At 56.5% G+C, this 18,235-nt stretch overlaps 1 protein-coding gene across 1 annotated transcript in view; it reads right to left on the minus strand.

Moving 5' to 3' along the window:
* LOC121232628 (guanine nucleotide-binding protein G(s) subunit alpha isoforms XLas-like) overlaps positions 1–17,187 on the minus strand; it is a 35,400-nt gene extending 18,213 nt beyond the window's left edge. The window contains exon 1 of the mRNA XM_041120365.1: positions 16,792–17,187. Within this exon, the coding sequence (XP_040976299.1) occupies positions 16,792–17,187 (396 nt within the window). The remainder of the gene's footprint in view (positions 1–16,791) is intronic.
* Positions 17,188–18,235: the final 1,048 nt, after the last annotated feature.

Below are 18,235 nucleotides of genomic sequence, written 5' to 3' on the forward strand. Positions count from 1 at the left end.
AAAGGTTTCGCTGGGGCTCAGGTTTGGCGCGAGGGTGTTTTGCCCACAGACGAGGCAGGGCTGAACTCCCGGGGCGGACGCACCCCACCACCACAGCGGTGCCGGTTTCGCAGCATCTCTCTGCAAAAACGCTCCTGGTTTCACAGCGATGGCGTGTCCTGGGGTGCTCGGCCCACCCGAGGGGACGGCACTGCAGGCAGCCATGCCCGCCGGGGCGGCGAGGTCTGGTGTGGTGGTGTTACACCGGGGCAGGTCCCCTGGGAGCGGTAATGCCATGACACTCAGGGGCTGCCTTGGCGCTGCCACCACGGGGCTGTGCTTCGGGTGGCTTTTCTGAGAGGAAAAGTCTTCTTTTCCACCCAAAGTCTGCCTAGGGGCCATCGCAAGGCCAAGGGTTGGCACAGCAAAACGCGTCTCGGCGGGACAAGGGTGGGAACAGCCATGACGGGGTGGGCGAGGAGAAGGCAGATGGCAGCGGGGCCTCTGTCTTCCCCCGTGGGGAACCAGGCAGCTGCGGCCCCTCGGAGTGGGGCTCACTCTCATGGAGGGAGAGCTCCCACCCCAAACCAGGCAGGGCCCTGTTCTCCCCTCAGGGTAGCCGCCATCTTGCATCTCCCCCTGCCAACCCCTCTCCTCAGCCGCTGCCCTCGCCATGGCCGCGCGCCTTCTTCTGCCAGGAAACGCGCCGACTGGGAGGAAGATGCCGAGGAAGACGCCGCAGGACTCTCATCCCCCTGCCATGCACCTAGCCTGCTTCTTCCCCAGCTCCTGCCCTGCTGCCTTCCCGCCACAAGCAGGCGGCCGCCATGGCTGGGCCCTCCCTCCCTGCCAACAAGCCTGGGGCATGGCAGCGTTGGGGGGATGCTTAATTTTGGGGAGCTGGTCCCTGCAAGTTGGCTAAAACATGTCCCACGTGGTGGGTTTCTAACCCCAAAACCCTGCGGGTGTTGTGGATGCCAGGAGAGGGCTTTTTTGGCAGAAGCGGGGCCGTGAGTCACCTCCCACCCGGCGGTCCCAAGGCCACAGGGTTTCACCCCGTGCGGAAAGAGCCTCCGCGTCCGAGATAAAGCCCTTTTTACAAAATAAATAGCGGTGGCTGGAAGTGGAGAAACAGAAGAGGGGTCTCGGGGAGATAGCGAGGGGCCGGGGCTGGCCAGGGCCTGGCAGGGACGGTTGCAGAGCCAGGGGCTGCCGGGACGGGAAGGAAGTGGTTGTTGTGGGAGTAACGTCAGGAAGAGCCTCCGCTGGGGCCCGGGCGGGCAGGGAGAGGGAAGATCAGAGAGTTCACAGGACGGAGACGGGGAGGAAGCTCTCGAGGGAGAGGAGGCCGAGGGGAAGGGTCCGGTGTGGGATCGGGGAGGAGGGGGTGAACCCCCGGGGCAGCGGTGTGCTGGGAGACGCCTGCCCTGGCAGCACAACCGACCCCAAAATGCTGCTGGATTCGGTTTACTCCCCTGCCCAAAGCGATTTCTAAAAAAAAAAAAAAAAAAAAAAAGGTTGCTTTTTTTTTTTTTCTTTTTAAAATCCCCCCTCCGGTGAATAAAAGCAAAACAAATAATCGCAAGAAGCGAGAGGCCGGGTAATTAGCAGCAGATGGCTCGCGATAACAGGTACCTTCATACCTGTGCACCCCTACTTAACAGCCTTCGCACTTGGAGGTGCTCCCAGATCCGCCGCTCTCGCCAGCTGAACAATCGCAGCCCGGCTAGAGGCACCGATACGGGAGTGCAGACAGCAGCGCCGTGAGCTGCTTTAGGGAAATCCAGTTTAGAGCCAAGGCAATGCATGCAGAGTCATTAATCTAGGTCTAGTGCCAATAGGGATGGCTTTGCATTAGCGCCGGGCCCCTTTGTAGTTCAGACAATCAGTCGTATTCAAACAGCGCGAGATAACACTGCAGAAAGCTGAGACCATCGCAGCTCATTCCTCCTGTAAGGGGCGGGGGGAGAGGATTTACAGGCAAAATAGCATTGCATTAATGGGACTGCTCAGTATTCTGCACAGACGCTCGCGGATAATGTCTTTGCAAACTAACTGCAATAAATTAATTAAATTAATCTACTATGCCGTGCTTGTCCCCACCCAACATCAAATTCAAGGATGATCAGGGCTTGCCTTATCCTCCATAGCCTACGAAAGAATCTGATCTCACTTGCTCTAGAGTTTCTGAGGCACTGAATTGCAAAGTACCACCTGCCTCACTAAACTAATCACCAGCCTGGTGGTTTAGATCACATCAGTTTTACATGTAATTAAGACTGTCCAGGAGGGCATGCAGCTGCTTACATGGTCGTTCCCTCTTATACAGCAACGTGCCTCCTGCTCAGATAGGTGCAATTAAACAAGCCTGTTCACAGTCATTAAGCATTAATGCACCTCATTAGCATAAGAACTGGAAGAAGCTTTGATGCAGGGAACCCCGCAGGAGAAGGAGATATAGAGAGAGATGTACATCCAGACAGGAAGGCGAAGGGCTGGGCCACCACCTCCTCGTGGCCCCGACCAACCATTCCAGCTCCATTTCTCCAAAGCAATGAGCCATGCCATGCCCTCCTCCCCAGAAATGGGACTGGGTTATCTTTCTCTCCCCCTCCCCCCCTTTCTAAATTATGCTGGTGGAAAAAAAAAAAAAAAACCAAACTGTTGGGATATTAACCTAGCGAATCCATTAATAAGCTGAACTCTCTGTTGGCTTTGACACAGCACACTAAAGCTTTAAAGAGACAGGGCCCCAGACACTGGAGATAGGGGCAGAGACAACAGCGCTAACAAAGAGCCACTGTTGCCACGGCCGTGGCCATCTCGGGTAGGTCCAGCTGTCTTTGGTGTTCTGTTTTCCAGACACAAAGAGCAGACTGAACCGTTTTGGTCTGAATGGCTTTCATTTGATGGTAGAGAAAATGAGAGGGAAGAAAGAACCTAAGTAAAGTGTCCAGGAGAGAAAAAAAAAAAAAAAAAGCATGGTGTGCTGCAGGTCTTCAGTGAGAAAGGCAGCAGCTCCCCGGAGCACAAAATGGGGCTGTCTCCGGGCGCAAAGGAAAGGCGACGTCGTGATTTCGGAGCAGTCCATGCCACCGCGAGCGAGGAACTGTGGGTAAGCAAGGATGTACGCTCCAGGGGAGCCGAGACGGACGCTGCCTGTCTCTTACATGCTTGCCCAATGCTTTGCACAGCAATGCACAGGTCTCCCAGCGCTGCCAGACCACAGACAACAAACAGCTTGTCTGACTTGGTTTTAATCTCAAGGGAACAACCTGTGTTTGTACAGCTCCTGGCACCACCTGGCTCAGAGCCTGTTAGGAGACTCTAGCCTGGACCATTGGGTGTTAGTATGCAGAACCTCAGCAAGCTTTACTGTCACCACGGCAAGAAATGGGCTTGCACCAGGAACGTGAATCAGCTGGAAAAAGTGAATCTCTGAGTGAAATGGCTTCAATGAACCACCACGCTCACGTGCTACTACAGGTCTGTTCCAAATCCACACCTCAGCCCAAACCGTATCCCAAGGCTCCATCCCGGGATGGGACAGGGATGTGCCCACCCTGAATAACCCTTCTGCTGCAGCCTCAAGATGCCCAAGTCATGCCCTTGCATCTCTACCAGAGGCCAAACCTGCATCCCATAAGCTTGAAAGACAGGTCTGAAATGTCCAGTCCAGATTCCTCTGTTATAAAGTGCAGCTCTGAAAGATAGAAATGGAAGCTGAGACCTGTTAAATCCATAGACCCACCCACTGGAGAGCCATGCAGGCTCGTCCCTACAGTACACTCTCTGGCCCTCCGTCTAGTCCAGTTCGTAAGTGATAAAAGCGTCCATGACTGCAGCTCTCATCTGGGAAGAAGAACAAACAACCCAAGCAGATCTTACCACTGGGAAATGGTTTCTAAGGGTCTCCAGAGATATCCTCTTTCCTATGCTCATTCCATTAGTGCTGTGCATGCTCCATTGTCCCAGTCTCTCCCTCCTTAGTGGTTACATCCTACAAATACAAACAGATTTCGAATCCCCTGTAGCTATTTGGCCCACGTTGATAATAATTTTCCCTCCTTGAGCACCTTTTATCTAGAGATCTGGAAGCATCTCCCTGGCATTAATAGTTATTAGCTTCTCCACCATCATGCAATGTAGGGTTAGCACCGTTACATTTTACAGCTGAGGGGAACTCGGGCACAGCACAGTTAGAGATTCAGTCCTGCCAAGTGGTGCATCCTCTCGTGCCCTATCGAATGGCACAGGGATGGCAGTGTTCAGCCCCTTGCTGAATCCTTGCTGAATCGGGCCCTAAACGATTTGCCAACAGCATCAGAGAGAGGAAGCGATCCCAGGTTTGTGCCTGAGTCACCAAATCCTCTGTTTTCCCTTCTGCGCCTAGAGAAGTCAATGGAAAGTCTCCCATGGATGGCAATGGGAAGTTCATGCTTTTTGAGTCAGTTGAAACAGCTTTTTTTTGTTGTTTTTTGGGGCGAAGAGGCTTTTGCTGCACAGTCATTTTGATAAACCAAGGAGCCAGGCTTTTACCCAGCAACAGGCTGGGAGAATGACTGATGGAGACCATGACCCCAGTGAACCACAGCCTTGCTCCCCCAGTCCCTTCCCATTTGCCTTTTGTGATTACAATTAGTAGTGGGGGCTGGCAGGTGGGGGAAAAATAAAATAAAATAAAAGCCACCCCCCCCGCCCCGCTCCCACCCCCTCATTGTCTGCATGAGGCTGGCTGAGCCTCTGCACACTGCAGTCCTCTGCCCATTGTACTGCTGAGAACATGCGAACAGACGCTCTCGGGCGATGGGTTTTATTGAACGCAACTTCAATGGCAAATGGAGGGGGGGGTGAGAGAGAAAAAAAAAAAAAAAGCCTTGAAAATCCATGCCAAAAAAAAGAGGTGGGGAGGGTGTTCTTTAATGCAATCAATGGCTCCTTCCTATAACTCTGCCTGTTGTGAGGAAATTTCTTTCCAGTAGCAGCCAGCAGCAGTCCCAAGGCTGTGACATTGCTGTAACGCTTGGAGCTCAGCTCTCTATCTCTGGCAGCAGCCCCGTCTTTTTGTCATTATTGGCTGTGATTGCAGGGGGTGCATGCCAGCTTGCCGAGTGCTGAGATATTGCTGTCTTCCCCTCCCTCTGGACAACCTGCCCTCGGAGAGGAGTTTGGGAGGGCGGTGGGGAGGAGATGGGGGTGAAATAGGGAGCTGAATTCTCTCTGCCTCCCCTGAGTAAGCTCCTATCCGAACCCACATGGATAGGTAGAGGTCCCCAAGGCCCTTTCGGAAAGCTCATTAGGAAAGTAGTGACAGATGCATTAGCTATTAAAAAAAAGGGGGGGAGAAGCTATCATAGAACTTTAAAAAAAAGCAGCAGCAGCCGCCCGACAGTTTTATTGCTGTCAGATCCTTTTTTTCAGTGGGCACGTTGCAAAGCAGGAGAGGTTTGGGGAAATATCTGACGCACGCACGCTCTTCCCGTGCTCTGGGCTGTCAATAAGCCAGCCGGGGTATTTCTCACACCCCCAGGAGGGAGCTGCCAGCTCTGCCTATTGCCACTGCAGCCACTCACCCTCCCCATCCACCCCAGCACCTCCCGGAGAGGAGTTTTTGGAACGGGCACGTCTGGCTGCATGCAAAGCTGTGGGAAGAACCCACTGGGATGCCACAGGGGGCCAAAAAAAATGGGCGTCAGCTGCTGCCATCTCCGACTCAAGCTGCAGCCTGGGGAGGACAGGTCTTGGCATGAGATGTTCCCTCCTGATCTAAGCAGAGGCTGCTGAGACGGTGATAGAGTCCTGCGTGCCGGGACCTGCTGTCCCTGCAAGCTCCGGCAACGCGCTCAATGGAAGGACGGGTACAGGTCACATTGTGCAACTGCATCGGACGCGCAGTCAGGCTCATGGCCCCATCTCAGGCCCCCCATTGCTCCAGCACAAGGTTGCAACCCTCAGAGCCTGGGGAACAGGTACACACGCACGTGCCAGCGGGGTGCACGCTGGCAGAAGGGATCAACTCCCTGCACCGAGGGCAAGCAACACAGCTGGCAGCCACGGAACCCTGCATAGGGACTGGAGACCAGGCACGGGGCAGGGTGGGAAATGGTGGGTACTGGATGAAGACTGGATGCTCTGGATGGTGGTCTGGGCTGGTGAGCTGCGGTGGGCAGGGGGGTAGATGATGGGAAGGATGAGGAGGCAGGATCAAGGTGATGGTGTGGGTTTGGTCCCTCCCAATCCTATGAACCAAAAAGGCCACCACCGCTCTTACACCTGCGTGAAGAGCAGAGCCCAGCTAATAAGAGGAGAACAACAGATGTTGCACCTGCATGACAGCTCCCGAACGGCGCCAGACGAGCTGGAATTCACATCTGAGCCACAACGGCAAAGCTCTTCCCACAGACAGCGGTGGGAAGCGGGGATCAAAATGCCACTTCCACAACCGCTCTCCCAGCCCCAGGTCCTGCATCCATGCGCCGCATTTTCCACGGACCATCCTCATCACTACAGGACACTCGCGTGAGGCACGAGTGGCCCCCTCCGAGACCTCGGCATCCCTCAAAAAGGGGCACAGCTGTTTCAAAAGCAACCAAGGGGGTATTGGAGGCAGCCATCAGCCCATGCGCCCTGACCTTCCCTCCTGCTACCTCCCAACCGCAGTCAGGAGGCAGAAACCTCACCGGAGGAAAACAGCAGCAGCAGAAACCGTCCCCCCCGGTCGAGTTTTAAATGGCTCTCGGATCCCTTCAAACAAATCTAAATGCACCGATCCTATTGTGTGCATAAATCTTTGCACCGGGGCCTGCACGCCTCCACACTATTGATAAAGAGAAACGAGTCTTAAATATTTAATGAGCGAATAAACCCGTTAAGAGGATATGATTAACTGCACGCCACAGCTCTGCATTTAAGGTGTCCCTGCTGTACCTTTAGAGGGGTTTTATTTTTAAGGGAAATCGGCAGCAGCAGCTGGTGGAAGCAAGCAGCCGGGGTGTGCGGGTGCTGCACGAATGGGAACACCAGCACAACGCTCCACTTTGGAGGCATAAATATGCCCCGGGAACTCACGCTATTAAGGGGGGGACAAGTGGGGCCCCATTGACTCAGCCTGATGGTGGGGGACAGAAAATACAGCCAAGGAGGCTTTATGAGAGGTGGCAGGAGCCAGGCTGTCGGTTAGAGAAAACATCTGAACTCTGCACCTTTCTGTCTCGCCTCGCAGCGGGAGGGGGCTGGTGCGGGGCGGGGGGGGGATCAGGAGACCTTGGAGCTATTTCCAGCTGAAAAAGGGAGCTGGAGCGCGACCTTGGGCAAGCCACTTACGGTCACCCTCTGCCTGGAGTCGAGCTCTGCGCGAGACAACCGGAGTCTTGTCTGCTGTGGGTGCGGATCAAGGCAGTATGTGGAGCCAGGCTGGTTGCACGTTCCTTCCCTCCGCCTCCACCGAGCCGGCAGCAGCCTCAGCCCGGGGCCAGAGCGCTGAGCAGGGCCAGGGTACCAACTCACCGCCACATGCCAGCCAGCCCACAGGATGTTTCTCAGGCACCCAGAGAGCCGTCGATGGAAGATTTTATGAAACCGAGTGCTATAAATGTCCCCTTGCTATGTGACTTTTTATGTTTCTAAATTATTTTGATCATTATTTTTACCAGAGCGAGGTGAATAATACAAAACAAACCACTGTGAATCATCACTCCAGTTTTTAGATATGTTAAATTTAGCTGTTTTGGTGCCACCTTTTTGTTTATATTCTCCAAGTGTTTCTTGCCAACAAGTTACCGGCAGGGATTTTTGGCCAGGAAGGGATGAAAAAAAAAGACAAGACAGACTGTTAATTTTTAGCGGCAACTGAAGATATTGGAAGAAAGTGAATTTCAAATTCTTAATTGCAACAGTTCCCTCCCCAAACCTCAAGTCTAAAAATTAAGCCTGCCCAATCGGGAAGCCGAAATCCATCATGTGATGTAAGATCCCAATTAAAACGACTCTCATTCTTGAGACCGAGTATTCACAAAAGAGCAAAGACCACGAATTATTTGCAGAAATTATCTGGAGAACAATTTTGAATAATGAATACGATGGTGGAAATCGCAGTCACTTTGAATACTTAATGCAACTACAAAAAATCACAAACAATTTGTGAATAGAAAAGAGGTGAAATACGTGGAATAGATCATTTATCACAGTCCTGCCACCATCAGCGATTATTACATATGAACGATGCCCCTGTATGGCTGTAAACGCTGCAGAAATTAGCTATAGCGACTGACGGACAGATGGAAGTCATGCTTGGAAATACACCTAATCGAAGAGGCTGTGCTACCACGGCCAAGTAAGGGACCACGCGCCCGTGACCTGGTATAAATCAGGGTGAAATAACTCGGGAAACGGGATGTACAAAGCAACCCCAGGCAGGAGGAAGGGATGCTCTGGGTGACGCAGCCGAGCGGAGAGCAGCTGTAGAGGAAGAGGCGCGTAGCCCTGACACACGCTGGCCAAATCCCAAGAGGCACTAGCGCAGAGTAACATCGAGGATGAGCTTCGAGACTGTGTGACTATAACTGGTAGAAGGGGGTGGGAGATGCCTGCTCCCTTCCTGTGCATGGCTGGCAAGCAGGGCAGCAGCAGGGAAAGGAGAGGCTCCAGGTAGGTCTGGATAAAACACGGGTAGATGCTGCTTCACCAAATACTGGCTCTGCAATGGGAAATACCGTCCTGCCGGCCAGAGGCTGCAAGCATCCAGACTTCTGCAGGGTCTGAAGCTGAGAGCCGGGGCTTCACCAGATCCCACCCTGTCTCAGCCACCTCTCCTCAAGCCCTGGGCTGAGCCAAACTCTGGCTTCACCCCGAGAGCTGCTGTCCATGGCCACCTTTGATGCTCAGAGCGTGCAGGACCAGAGAAGCAGACGTCTGCTAAAACCTGAACAGTCTTTCTTGCCCGGGAGCCAAACTCCACATCTTTGTTAGATTTACTTTACCACAGCATTAGCTTTGCATTGCATCTACCAGCACTGAGTGTGGAGGCTAAACCCTCACCAGGCTTGCTTTTCTGCCAACGGGGTTCAGCTGAGAGGGAGAAAGGCAGGGAGAGTTTGGGGGGCAAGAGTAAGTAAAGAAGGAGAGAGGGCGCTGGAGGACGTTGGGGGTCACAGCAGGGCATGGAGGAGCTGGGAGAAGGCACCAGCACAGGGAAGCCGGGCAGGTGGCTGCAGAGGACGTGGCACTGCTGAGATGGAAGGGAACAACTGCCCCTGAGCAGCACTGATGGTAGGGGTCTAGCCATGCCACTTCGATAACACTGTTTTTTCCTCTCTGGTGCACAGACTCTCTGCAGACCACCCATCCCAGCAAAGACTCCTTCGGCCCAGCCTGGATGACCACACGCTGAGAACCACGGTCCCTGAAGGGTGCTGCCACCCACTTCAACACGGGCAAAACCTGCTCTTGCAGTCGCTGTCTGTGCTTCCCTGCAGAGCATGCAACTGCCCCCGCGCCGGGCAAAGTCTGCAAGCACCGCTCAGGCAGGGAGACGCTGGGCCTCTTCCTGCCCAAATACTGTGTGCAAGGCAGCGCAGCAACGGTCTGGTAGAGATGGAGCTTTTTTACATCCCAGCCTGGTCAGCTGACGTTTATCAGGGTAACAAAAGGTTACAGCCCGATCACAAGACAGGCTGACAATGCATCTTCCCCTTCTGGGGAGGAAAGTCAAGCGCCAAAGTTGTAAAAGGAGTCCAGTCATCTTTCGTATCTTCTTTTGCCTGCAGTTTGACGTGTGGAGAGACGGTTCCTCTCATCTTACTTTGAAATGAAAGAGGAAAGGAAAATGCAGAACGTTCTGCATTTTAGGTGCAGGAATTAAAAAAAAATAAAAATCAAATCCTTCTAATGTTTCAGATCAAATATTCCCCAAAGCTTCTGTTGTGGTACTCTAAGAAAGCAGAGGCTGGATCTCTTGAATTCACTTGAATTCAGGATGGTTCTATCATTTTGCACCAGCATTTCAACAAGCCTGGCTGAGTATGCACAGGAAAGCCTGGCTGTTATGTGCCTGGACTGAGGCATCAAGAGAACCACTCAGGAACTGAGAGTCATTATTTGTTATTAACTCACCTGGAATCTGTGATTTCTTACATGTTATTTTGCTATTTGGCTGCGGAGTGAAACAGCTCCTTCAAAAAAAAAAAAAAAAAAGGAAAAAGCGAATTGTCCACTAGTGCAGGATCATCTTTCCAGTGGACTCTAGCAGGTCTCCAGCAACCTGGATCAAAACCAATTAAGATCATCCTGGTGGCTTCAGGGTTCTCTTCTTGTGCCCCTTTATTTACTGTAGATTCCCTAGTGGCAGCACTAACCAGCCCCTGCAGAGATTGCCCTGTTCCAGCCTCCTGCTTTTCCACGTTTGGGCAGGCACTGGGTATTGCATTTGCCTGTTTTTGGAGCATGGGTGTTTGCTTCATGTGTCCCTGTAGAGCAGAGTCCCCTCGGAAGGCTGTCCCAGGCAGGAAACTGCTGCTGCTCCTGGTCAGGGAATCACATGGGGAAAATCAGTTTCTCTTTCTTTTAAAAAAGCCTCCGAGTGAGGAGTTTTTTCTGGAGAGATGGAGAACTGCTGAGATCCCATGGGCTCTGCTCCCGCCTGTCTGACAGATTCCCCCCAGCACCAATTTGGCTGGTATGGTGGTTGCCATAATTATTTTTTAGGGATAACCATTTGCTGGGACAACAACTTGCTGGGATAATGACTTAGGGTGCACAGGGCACTTCTACGCCCCAGCTCTCTTACAGCATTTGCGTGTTATCTTGCTTATTCTGCAGACGGGGAAACCGAGGCACAGAGCTGACTCTGGAGATGGCCGAGGCTCCAGCAGTATCTCCAAGCTGCAGCACTCGGGTGCTCCAACGACGCTGCCCACATGCCGCAGTATCAGTGTATCGCCCACAATCCGGCTGAACTTCCCCAAGATCCCCGGACGAGGGATCTCCTGCATCCCCTCCATCCCCAACTGAGCCGCCACAAGCTGCTGGCCTTGGTCCCTCTCTCCTGAGCATCAGTTTGTGTCTCTGGCACCCAAAAGGCACCTCTCCCGGCAGCTGGTCTCTGTCCCACTGATGCTCTGGGTACCACCTTTCCCCACACCATCCCCAGGAGGACATCACGGCAGGGCTTGTGCATCTCCGCCATGGCTGGTGACAGCGGGGCGGACAATGACATTTGCTGCGGGAGCCTGACATTGAACCCAGCCAGTCAGAACGGCGGGTGTTTTGCTGGCAAGGGTAGCGGCTCTGCTCCGACACCATGAGCGAGGGGACAGGAGAGGGAGGGGAAAGGAAAAAAGCCGAAGCAGCAGCCAGACAGCTGCCTCTTCCTCCTCCTCCTTTTGTGCAGAAATGTGTTTTTGTTTGTCAGTCAAACAGATTGTTTTCTCCTTCTTTGCAGGCCAATTGTTTCTGCTCCTGCAAGATAAGGGATTGAAAAGGGCTATATTTTTATGGCACGGAATCTAGGCCCTCTGAATTGGAGGGGAGACATCAAGTGGGAGGAGATTCCTGTTCAAACCAACACTCCTCTCCCCAGTTCCACTCTCCAATCCTATTTCCACCCCCATTTTCCTTTTTTCTCCTTCCTTCTCCCGCCTGGAGCTGCCTCTCAGCCCTCTCGCTATTTAATCTCTGTCTCTCTGGTAGACTCAGGAGGTTTACGCAGCTTCGTCCTCTTTGCACCATCTGCTGAAAAGAATCCGTCTTTCCCCTTGCTGCTCTGTCCGGCGGCTCCTCCTGCCATCCTCCCCCACCAAAAAGGGGAGAGTGGAGCTGGTGCCACCGCACGTGTACATCCAGACGAACCCAGGAGGGGGTTTTCCTTTTCTGTGAAGGTTTTGCCCAGAAAGCGCCTTGGAGAGCCAGACCCCAGTGTGGGGCAGGAGCAGGAAGCAGAGACAAGGGAGGAAAATGGTTAGTAAGAGCAAGCCCAGGTCCAGGATAAGACAGCAGGTTCTTCGTCCAGCCTTCTTTCTTTCTCATGTCAGACTCCCCCAAATCTGCAATTCAGGTGACTGATGATGATGGCGGAGAGCAGCAACACCGGAGAGGTGACCGCTGAATGATCGTCAGCATCGTATTTATGCCATTGGAGCAGGTCCCCAAGCCAATGGATCTGGAGAAGGTCCTTGCTCTGGGGACCATCAGGGCTGGAAGCAACCCCAGCCTCGCAAGCGGTGGGGATGCCTGTGTCCCAAGCACGAGTCCTTTGCTCCTGTGCGCCGATCACATTGCGCTTCGTTGTTCGGGGCTGACGACCGTAGGGAGGTTTTGCCTCCCCTCCTCGGGGGATGAGAGCCTGGAAGGGGGCAGCGTGGTTCATATCCAACTCATAAGCCTCTCAGAGCTCAGGCTTGAGGACTGAGATTCACTCAATTAATTTTGCTTTGGCAAAAAGTCCATTTTTATTGCTATTTCATGCCTTCAGTATAGATTTTCCCTGCTCGTCTCAAAGGGATAATAAAACCCGACTCGTTCTTTTTATAAAAGTCTCACACTCCCTCTCTCACCAGGCTCTGTGTTCCCCAGCTAGAGATGTAAATTTAAAGGGGAAATGCTGTCATTTAAAACAAAACAAAACCAAAAAAAGCAACTCAGAAAGCCCATCTTTGAGCATATTCCAGCTCTTAAAACTAGGCCGTGCAACCGAAGCAAAAACCAAGCGGCCGCCTTCCCACAGCAAAGTGGCCTCCCCGCAGCGATGCCCACCCTCCCACTGGGGACCGGGGGTGACTGCCAGCCCTAGGAAGCCGCTCTCCATCTTGCACAGCTGGCGGTGGCCCTCAGCTTGCTGGGACGTGTAGTTTTTGCCGGCTGGCCGCTGGCGAGCGCAGGTGGCCACTGCTGCTCGGAGCCAGCTCTTTGCACTCGGCTGTGACGCCAGCTCCCCAGCACCTGCACCTGCCTCCCTCCTCCTCCTCTTCCTCCTCCTCCACACCGGGCCCGGGGTGAAAGCCTTGCTGCTGCCGGCCCCAAGCAGCTGTACAAGCCCTCCTGGGGAAAATCCCAAATCCACACGATGCTGAGCAGGTGGATTTTAAGCATGTTTCCAAGCGGGTGGTGGGACGGGACGCCGGCAGGACGATGCGTGGGTCTGCCCGCTCCAACCCAGCTGGGATGCATCCTGCCTGGTCTTCGGAAGGGCTGTAGCTGCGGAGCATCCCTCTGAGAGGTGAAGAAGGGAAAGGGAAACTGCCTTTCCTCTGCCTCGTGCCCTGCTGCGGGGGACAGGATGCGAGTGGAAGCCAAGTCGCCTTGCTGGAAGTCTGTCATTAGTCAGTGGCAGCAATTGCCTGGGGACAGGGTGGGGTCCCCAACACCCGCAGTTTTTAAGAGCAGGTTAGACCCAGGTATCTGCCTGGCATGGCGGATCCAGCCCGCTAGGACGGACTCAAGACGGTTTCCTCCTGCCCTGGCCGCGTGTCTGATTCGGTGATGTGCATAAATCCGCTGTCACCGGGACTCTCCCTGCCTCGGCGGAAACCAGGAGCGAATCCAAAGCAGAGCGAAGCCGTGCGAGGCAAGAGGAGACGTGCACGTGCCTGCACGGTGCCAGCCGGCATGCTGCCGCCACACCAGCCCGGCACTCAGCCCTGTGCCGCAGCACGGGATCGGACCAGCCGGGAATAGGCCGAGGTGCGACAGCCGAGCCCTTCACATGCAAATGTTTCTCCCTCTCCCCATCTTTTTCCCTTTGCCTGCGCCCCACTGCGAAGCTGCCTGCACACCCCAGCTGCTGGGAACTCAAAACCCTGCCTGCATCTGGCAGGGCAGGCAGCGCCCACGGCGAGAGGAAACCCGCAGCTTGCTCTGTTCCTGCAGGTGTGCCTCCAACCGACAAAAGTTTTAGGGCAATTCGCGCTGGGATGGGCAGAAGAGGAAAGACGAGGGTGAGGAAACCCCCGGCGATATCACACTCCCTGGCTAAATGATGGCCTGTCACCTCCGGGCTCAGCTCGCCGTGCCCCCGGCGAGGCTACGGCACAGGTCCCTCAAGTAAACCAAAGTTGCGCTGTATCCTCTGATGGCAGAACAAACCGTCCTTCCCTGCCGTGAGCTTCCAAGCCTGAGGGAAGGTGCAGAAAAGAATTCTGCAGCTTCCCCATTTTGCAGGAAATCAGTCGGGGTCCCTAGATTTTCCTGCAGAGCCCTCACAAGACTCGACCCTCCAGGCTGGAAAATCCTTAGCGAGCTGTGACAACCTCTGCAGCTCAGGCAGAGGCGAGAGATGATTAAGACTGGCTGAAATCTCACAGGACTCTGACGTCTGAGAGGCCCCATGCAAGACAGAGAAACACCCCGGGCTGCTCCTTGCAACCCACGACTCCCCTCACCTTAGCACGAGGCTGAAGGGAGACCAGGGACCAAACAAGGCCAGGAACCAGGTCACTGCCGCTGGTTTCCAGGCAGCAAAGGTTTGGAAGAGCAGAGGATCATTTAGCAGAGCGACAGTGAAGGTTCAGAGCAGAGCCTTCAAATTACACGCTACAGAGCACTTTTCCTGCCTAAAAGGTCTCTGAAATGACTGTGGCGGCTCTGAAACGAAGCACTCTGTATGCAATTGTTCCCTGGGGCTTGCAGAGGAGACAGAGCCGGGAGAAGAGAGGTGGGTCTGCGGTCCCTGGCACGGGCAGCTCCTCATCAGATGAGGATGCACACTTCTTCTGGGCTCCACAGCACAGCCGTGCTGCTTCCCTAAATCTCCCTGGCAGTTTCTACCGGTTGTGATTTTTTTTTTATTTTTTTTTATCTCTCACTTCCTGCCTTGAACTTCACACAGCTCCTGGCCCCGGGCTGCAGAGCTGCTGCTCAGGGTGCAGATGCCCCCAGCCTGGGCTCTGAGCCCGATGCGCAGACCCACGCTGAACCCCCCCAACACCGTGGGTCTCGCCATGCCTCAAGGCACACCTCGATCCCACGGGAAACGGGGAGGGAAGAGTGCTCGGGGGGAATGTGTCCTTTTCTCCATCTCACTTGGCTCCTTCCCATCCTTCTCCACTCCATCCCCCAGCAGCTCGAGTTCCATTTTCATCAGCCAGTGACAGACACCAGGAGATGCAGTCTCAGCACCAGCTCGGCACCTGACCGTGCAACGCCAGGTCACCATGCACAGCCAACCTCCACTTTACCCCCCGTGGGTCCCCACCTCTCCCACCAACGCACGGGTGCCGGCACCCACATCCGCAGAGCCACCGCGGTGCTGCTTGCCCACCTGGGGAACATGAGCTGCCACCCTGCAGAAGGCGGCTGCGGGGTAGGAGTGATCTGCAAATCCCAGCAGCCAGGAGAAAACCATTTCTGGACCCTCAAGGAGGCTCCAGTGATACCCACGAGCTGGGGCAGCTGGAGCTGAGCTGGGAGAACCCTCGGAAGGTGCTGGCACCACCAGAGATGCCTTCCCTCCGCTTGCACGGGGCCCTAGAAGCGCTCTCCCACGCAATACCCCCACTGTTGTTTTTGTTCCTCCAAAACATCGCTTTGGGAGGTCACCTGAGGGCAGCCAGCCCGGGCACCACTCGCGGCTAAGGGGAGAACAGGCGGGAACCAGTGGCCACAAGAGCTTTTGCCAAGCCAAATTTGCTCACATCTAAGGGACGGCATTGCGCTCCGTCAAAGGCGGCGGGGAACGAACGCGCACCCCAGCAGCTCGCCGCTCTGACGTCAATGAAAATCTCCGGCAGGTCTGCGACGTCAGCCACGACGCTTCGCCATCGGCCGGAGAGCCTTCGGGATGCCGACCCTTGGGCCGGGGCGGGGGGAAGAGGCCGGTCACCATCTCCATTGGGATCCCCGGCGGTGCAAGCACCACCATGCTCAGGCTGCTGTTCCAGCTGCACATTTCCAGGGGGTGGTAGGAATGGGGGACACACACACACACTGGAATTTAGCTGGAATTTAGCAGCTTAAAAGCAGCTGCAGCAGAAGGGCTTGGCGGGGGGGGCACACACACACACACCCCTTCCTCCAGGGGGGCTTCAGATGCACCAAGATGCCCTCCGCATCCCCACGCTGCCAGGCGGGAACACCGCGGCCACCCGCGGGGCCGAGGGGGCCGGGGAGCCCCTCGCTGCCCCCCCCTCGTGACGTCACCGAGCTAGGGCCAGGCTCGCGCTTGGCGGGGTTGGGGGGGGGGGGGGTGTCGAGGCCGGGGGGGGGGGGGGGGGGGACCGAAGCGGGCTGCGGTTGTAAATGTGAGTGCGGTGCGATGGGAGCGCGGGCGGAACGCAAGGCTGGGCAGCGGGAAGGGAAGGGAAGGGAAGGGAAGGGAAGGGAAGGGAAGGGAAGGGAAGGGAAGGGAAGGGAAGGGAAGGGAAGGGAAGGGAAGGGAAGGGAAGCGAAGGGAAGGGAAGGGAAGCGAAGGGAAGGGAAGCGAAGGGAAGGGAAGCGAAGGGAAAGGAAGCGAAGGGAAGGGAAGAAGATGCCGGCAGCGCGGCGGAGACGCGATGCCACCGCCACTCCAGCGGCAGCAGGAATGCAGCGGCCCCGGCGGGAGCCGCGGCTGCAGCCGCCGTTGCGACGCGAAGCAAGCGGGGTGGTAACGCGGCCCCCGCCCCGGTACACCGGCAAGGCCAACGGGGGCTGCGGCCCCCGCCCCGCTCGGCCAACCCCTCTTCCCTCCTCTCCCCCCCCCCCCCCCCCGCCAGACAACGGCTGTCACCCCCCCGCCCTCCCCCGGGGCCCAGCCTCGGCGACGCGGCCGGCGGGCTAAAGCCGGGGCCCACCCGGATTTCCACACACCACCCCCCCCCCGCCCCGGAACCGGAGGCTTCTTACCTGGCGGGCCGTGTGGCCCCGCTGCGTCTCAGCGGCGGCGCTGGGCGGGGGCGGCCCCGGCGGCCATCCCCGGGCGGCCGCGCCGCTCTCCGCCGCGCCGCGCCGTGCAGAGAGCCGCCTCAGCGGTGTCAGCGGGCGGGAGCCCCGCGCGGCGCCGGGAGGGAGGGGAGGAAAGTCGGGGGCATGACCGAGCGCCGTCGGAAGTGCACGCGCGCCCGCCGCCCTGCCCGCGACGGCGGCGACACCTGCCGGCCGCGCCGGGGCGCCGCCGGTAACGGGCGAGCGGCGCGGCGGCCCGGTAACGGGCAAGCGGTAGCGGCGGGGCCGTCGATCAGCGGGGGCCGCCGGTGCGATGGGGATCGCGCATCGCGTAACGGGCAGCCGGTAGCCGGGCATCGCGTACCGGGGATTTCACGTTAGGGGCTGGGGAGGGAGAGATGGGGCACCGGGACGCTGCACCGGGTAGGGGGTTGCTGGGCGCTAGCAGCGGGCGTCGGACGGGAGCTACCGGGTTGCGCGTGCTGGGCACCGGTGGCGGTGGGTGCACCGGGTGCTGCTGGTACCGGGCACCGGGTGCTGCAGGGCCCGGGGAGGTCCCAGGCACCGCCGGGCACCGGGGACCGTGCGCCAGATCCTGGGTCAGGGCTTAGGTCCGGATTTGGATCCGGGTCTGCGGTGTCTGGATTTGGATCGGGGTCGGACCACATGTGGGTCTGCGCTTGGATCTGGGTCTGGATTTGGATCCGCATCTGGTTTTGCATTTGGAGCTGGATTCCGATCCGCATCTGGATCTGCATCTGGAACACGCATCCTTTGCAAAGGATGGAGGTGGCATGTCCGACCCTCCCCTCCCCGCTCTCCGAGCATCCCACGGCAGCCCCAGCGGGCGCACAGAGCACCCTCACGCCACGGGGTGCTCACCACCCAAGGGTGCTGCACGCTTACCCTGCCCCAGGCGGTTTGGGGAGCCCCGGGGGAAAGCCGGGGGCTGCAGCAGCCGTGGCAGGAGCCCTGGCCTCCGAGCCGAGGGGAGGGACAAAATGGCAGCGGTCCCGCTGGCCTTGGCTGTTGCTCAGCGGTGCGTCTGGGGCTGAACGTGCTCCAAGGAGGAGCTGAGGTCAGGGAGGGGGACGAGTGCAGGAAACATATTAAGCGAGGAAAATTGGCTGCAGCCAGCGCTGCTGCCTAATGCTTGCTTGGGATTTTCCTCTCCATCAGGTATCTGGTATAAGCCCTCGCTGTTCAGCGGTTGCAGCTGGTTAACCGCTTGCATCTAAGATGCGCCACCGGCCGCCGGCACCCGCTCTGCACCAAGAGGGGTGGCACCCAGGACCCCTCCTTGCTTGTGTCCCTGGTGTTGACACCCGGTTTTGGCCACGGCGATGCGTGCAGGTATTTTAACGGGAAGATTCTGGGCTCTCGCCGCCCGGCTGCTAATTTATAA

The sequence above is a fragment of the Aquila chrysaetos genome, chromosome 25 (genome assembly GCF_900496995.4).
Source record: "Aquila chrysaetos chrysaetos chromosome 25, bAquChr1.4, whole genome shotgun sequence".
NCBI lineage: Eukaryota > Metazoa > Chordata > Aves > Accipitriformes > Accipitridae > Aquila > Aquila chrysaetos.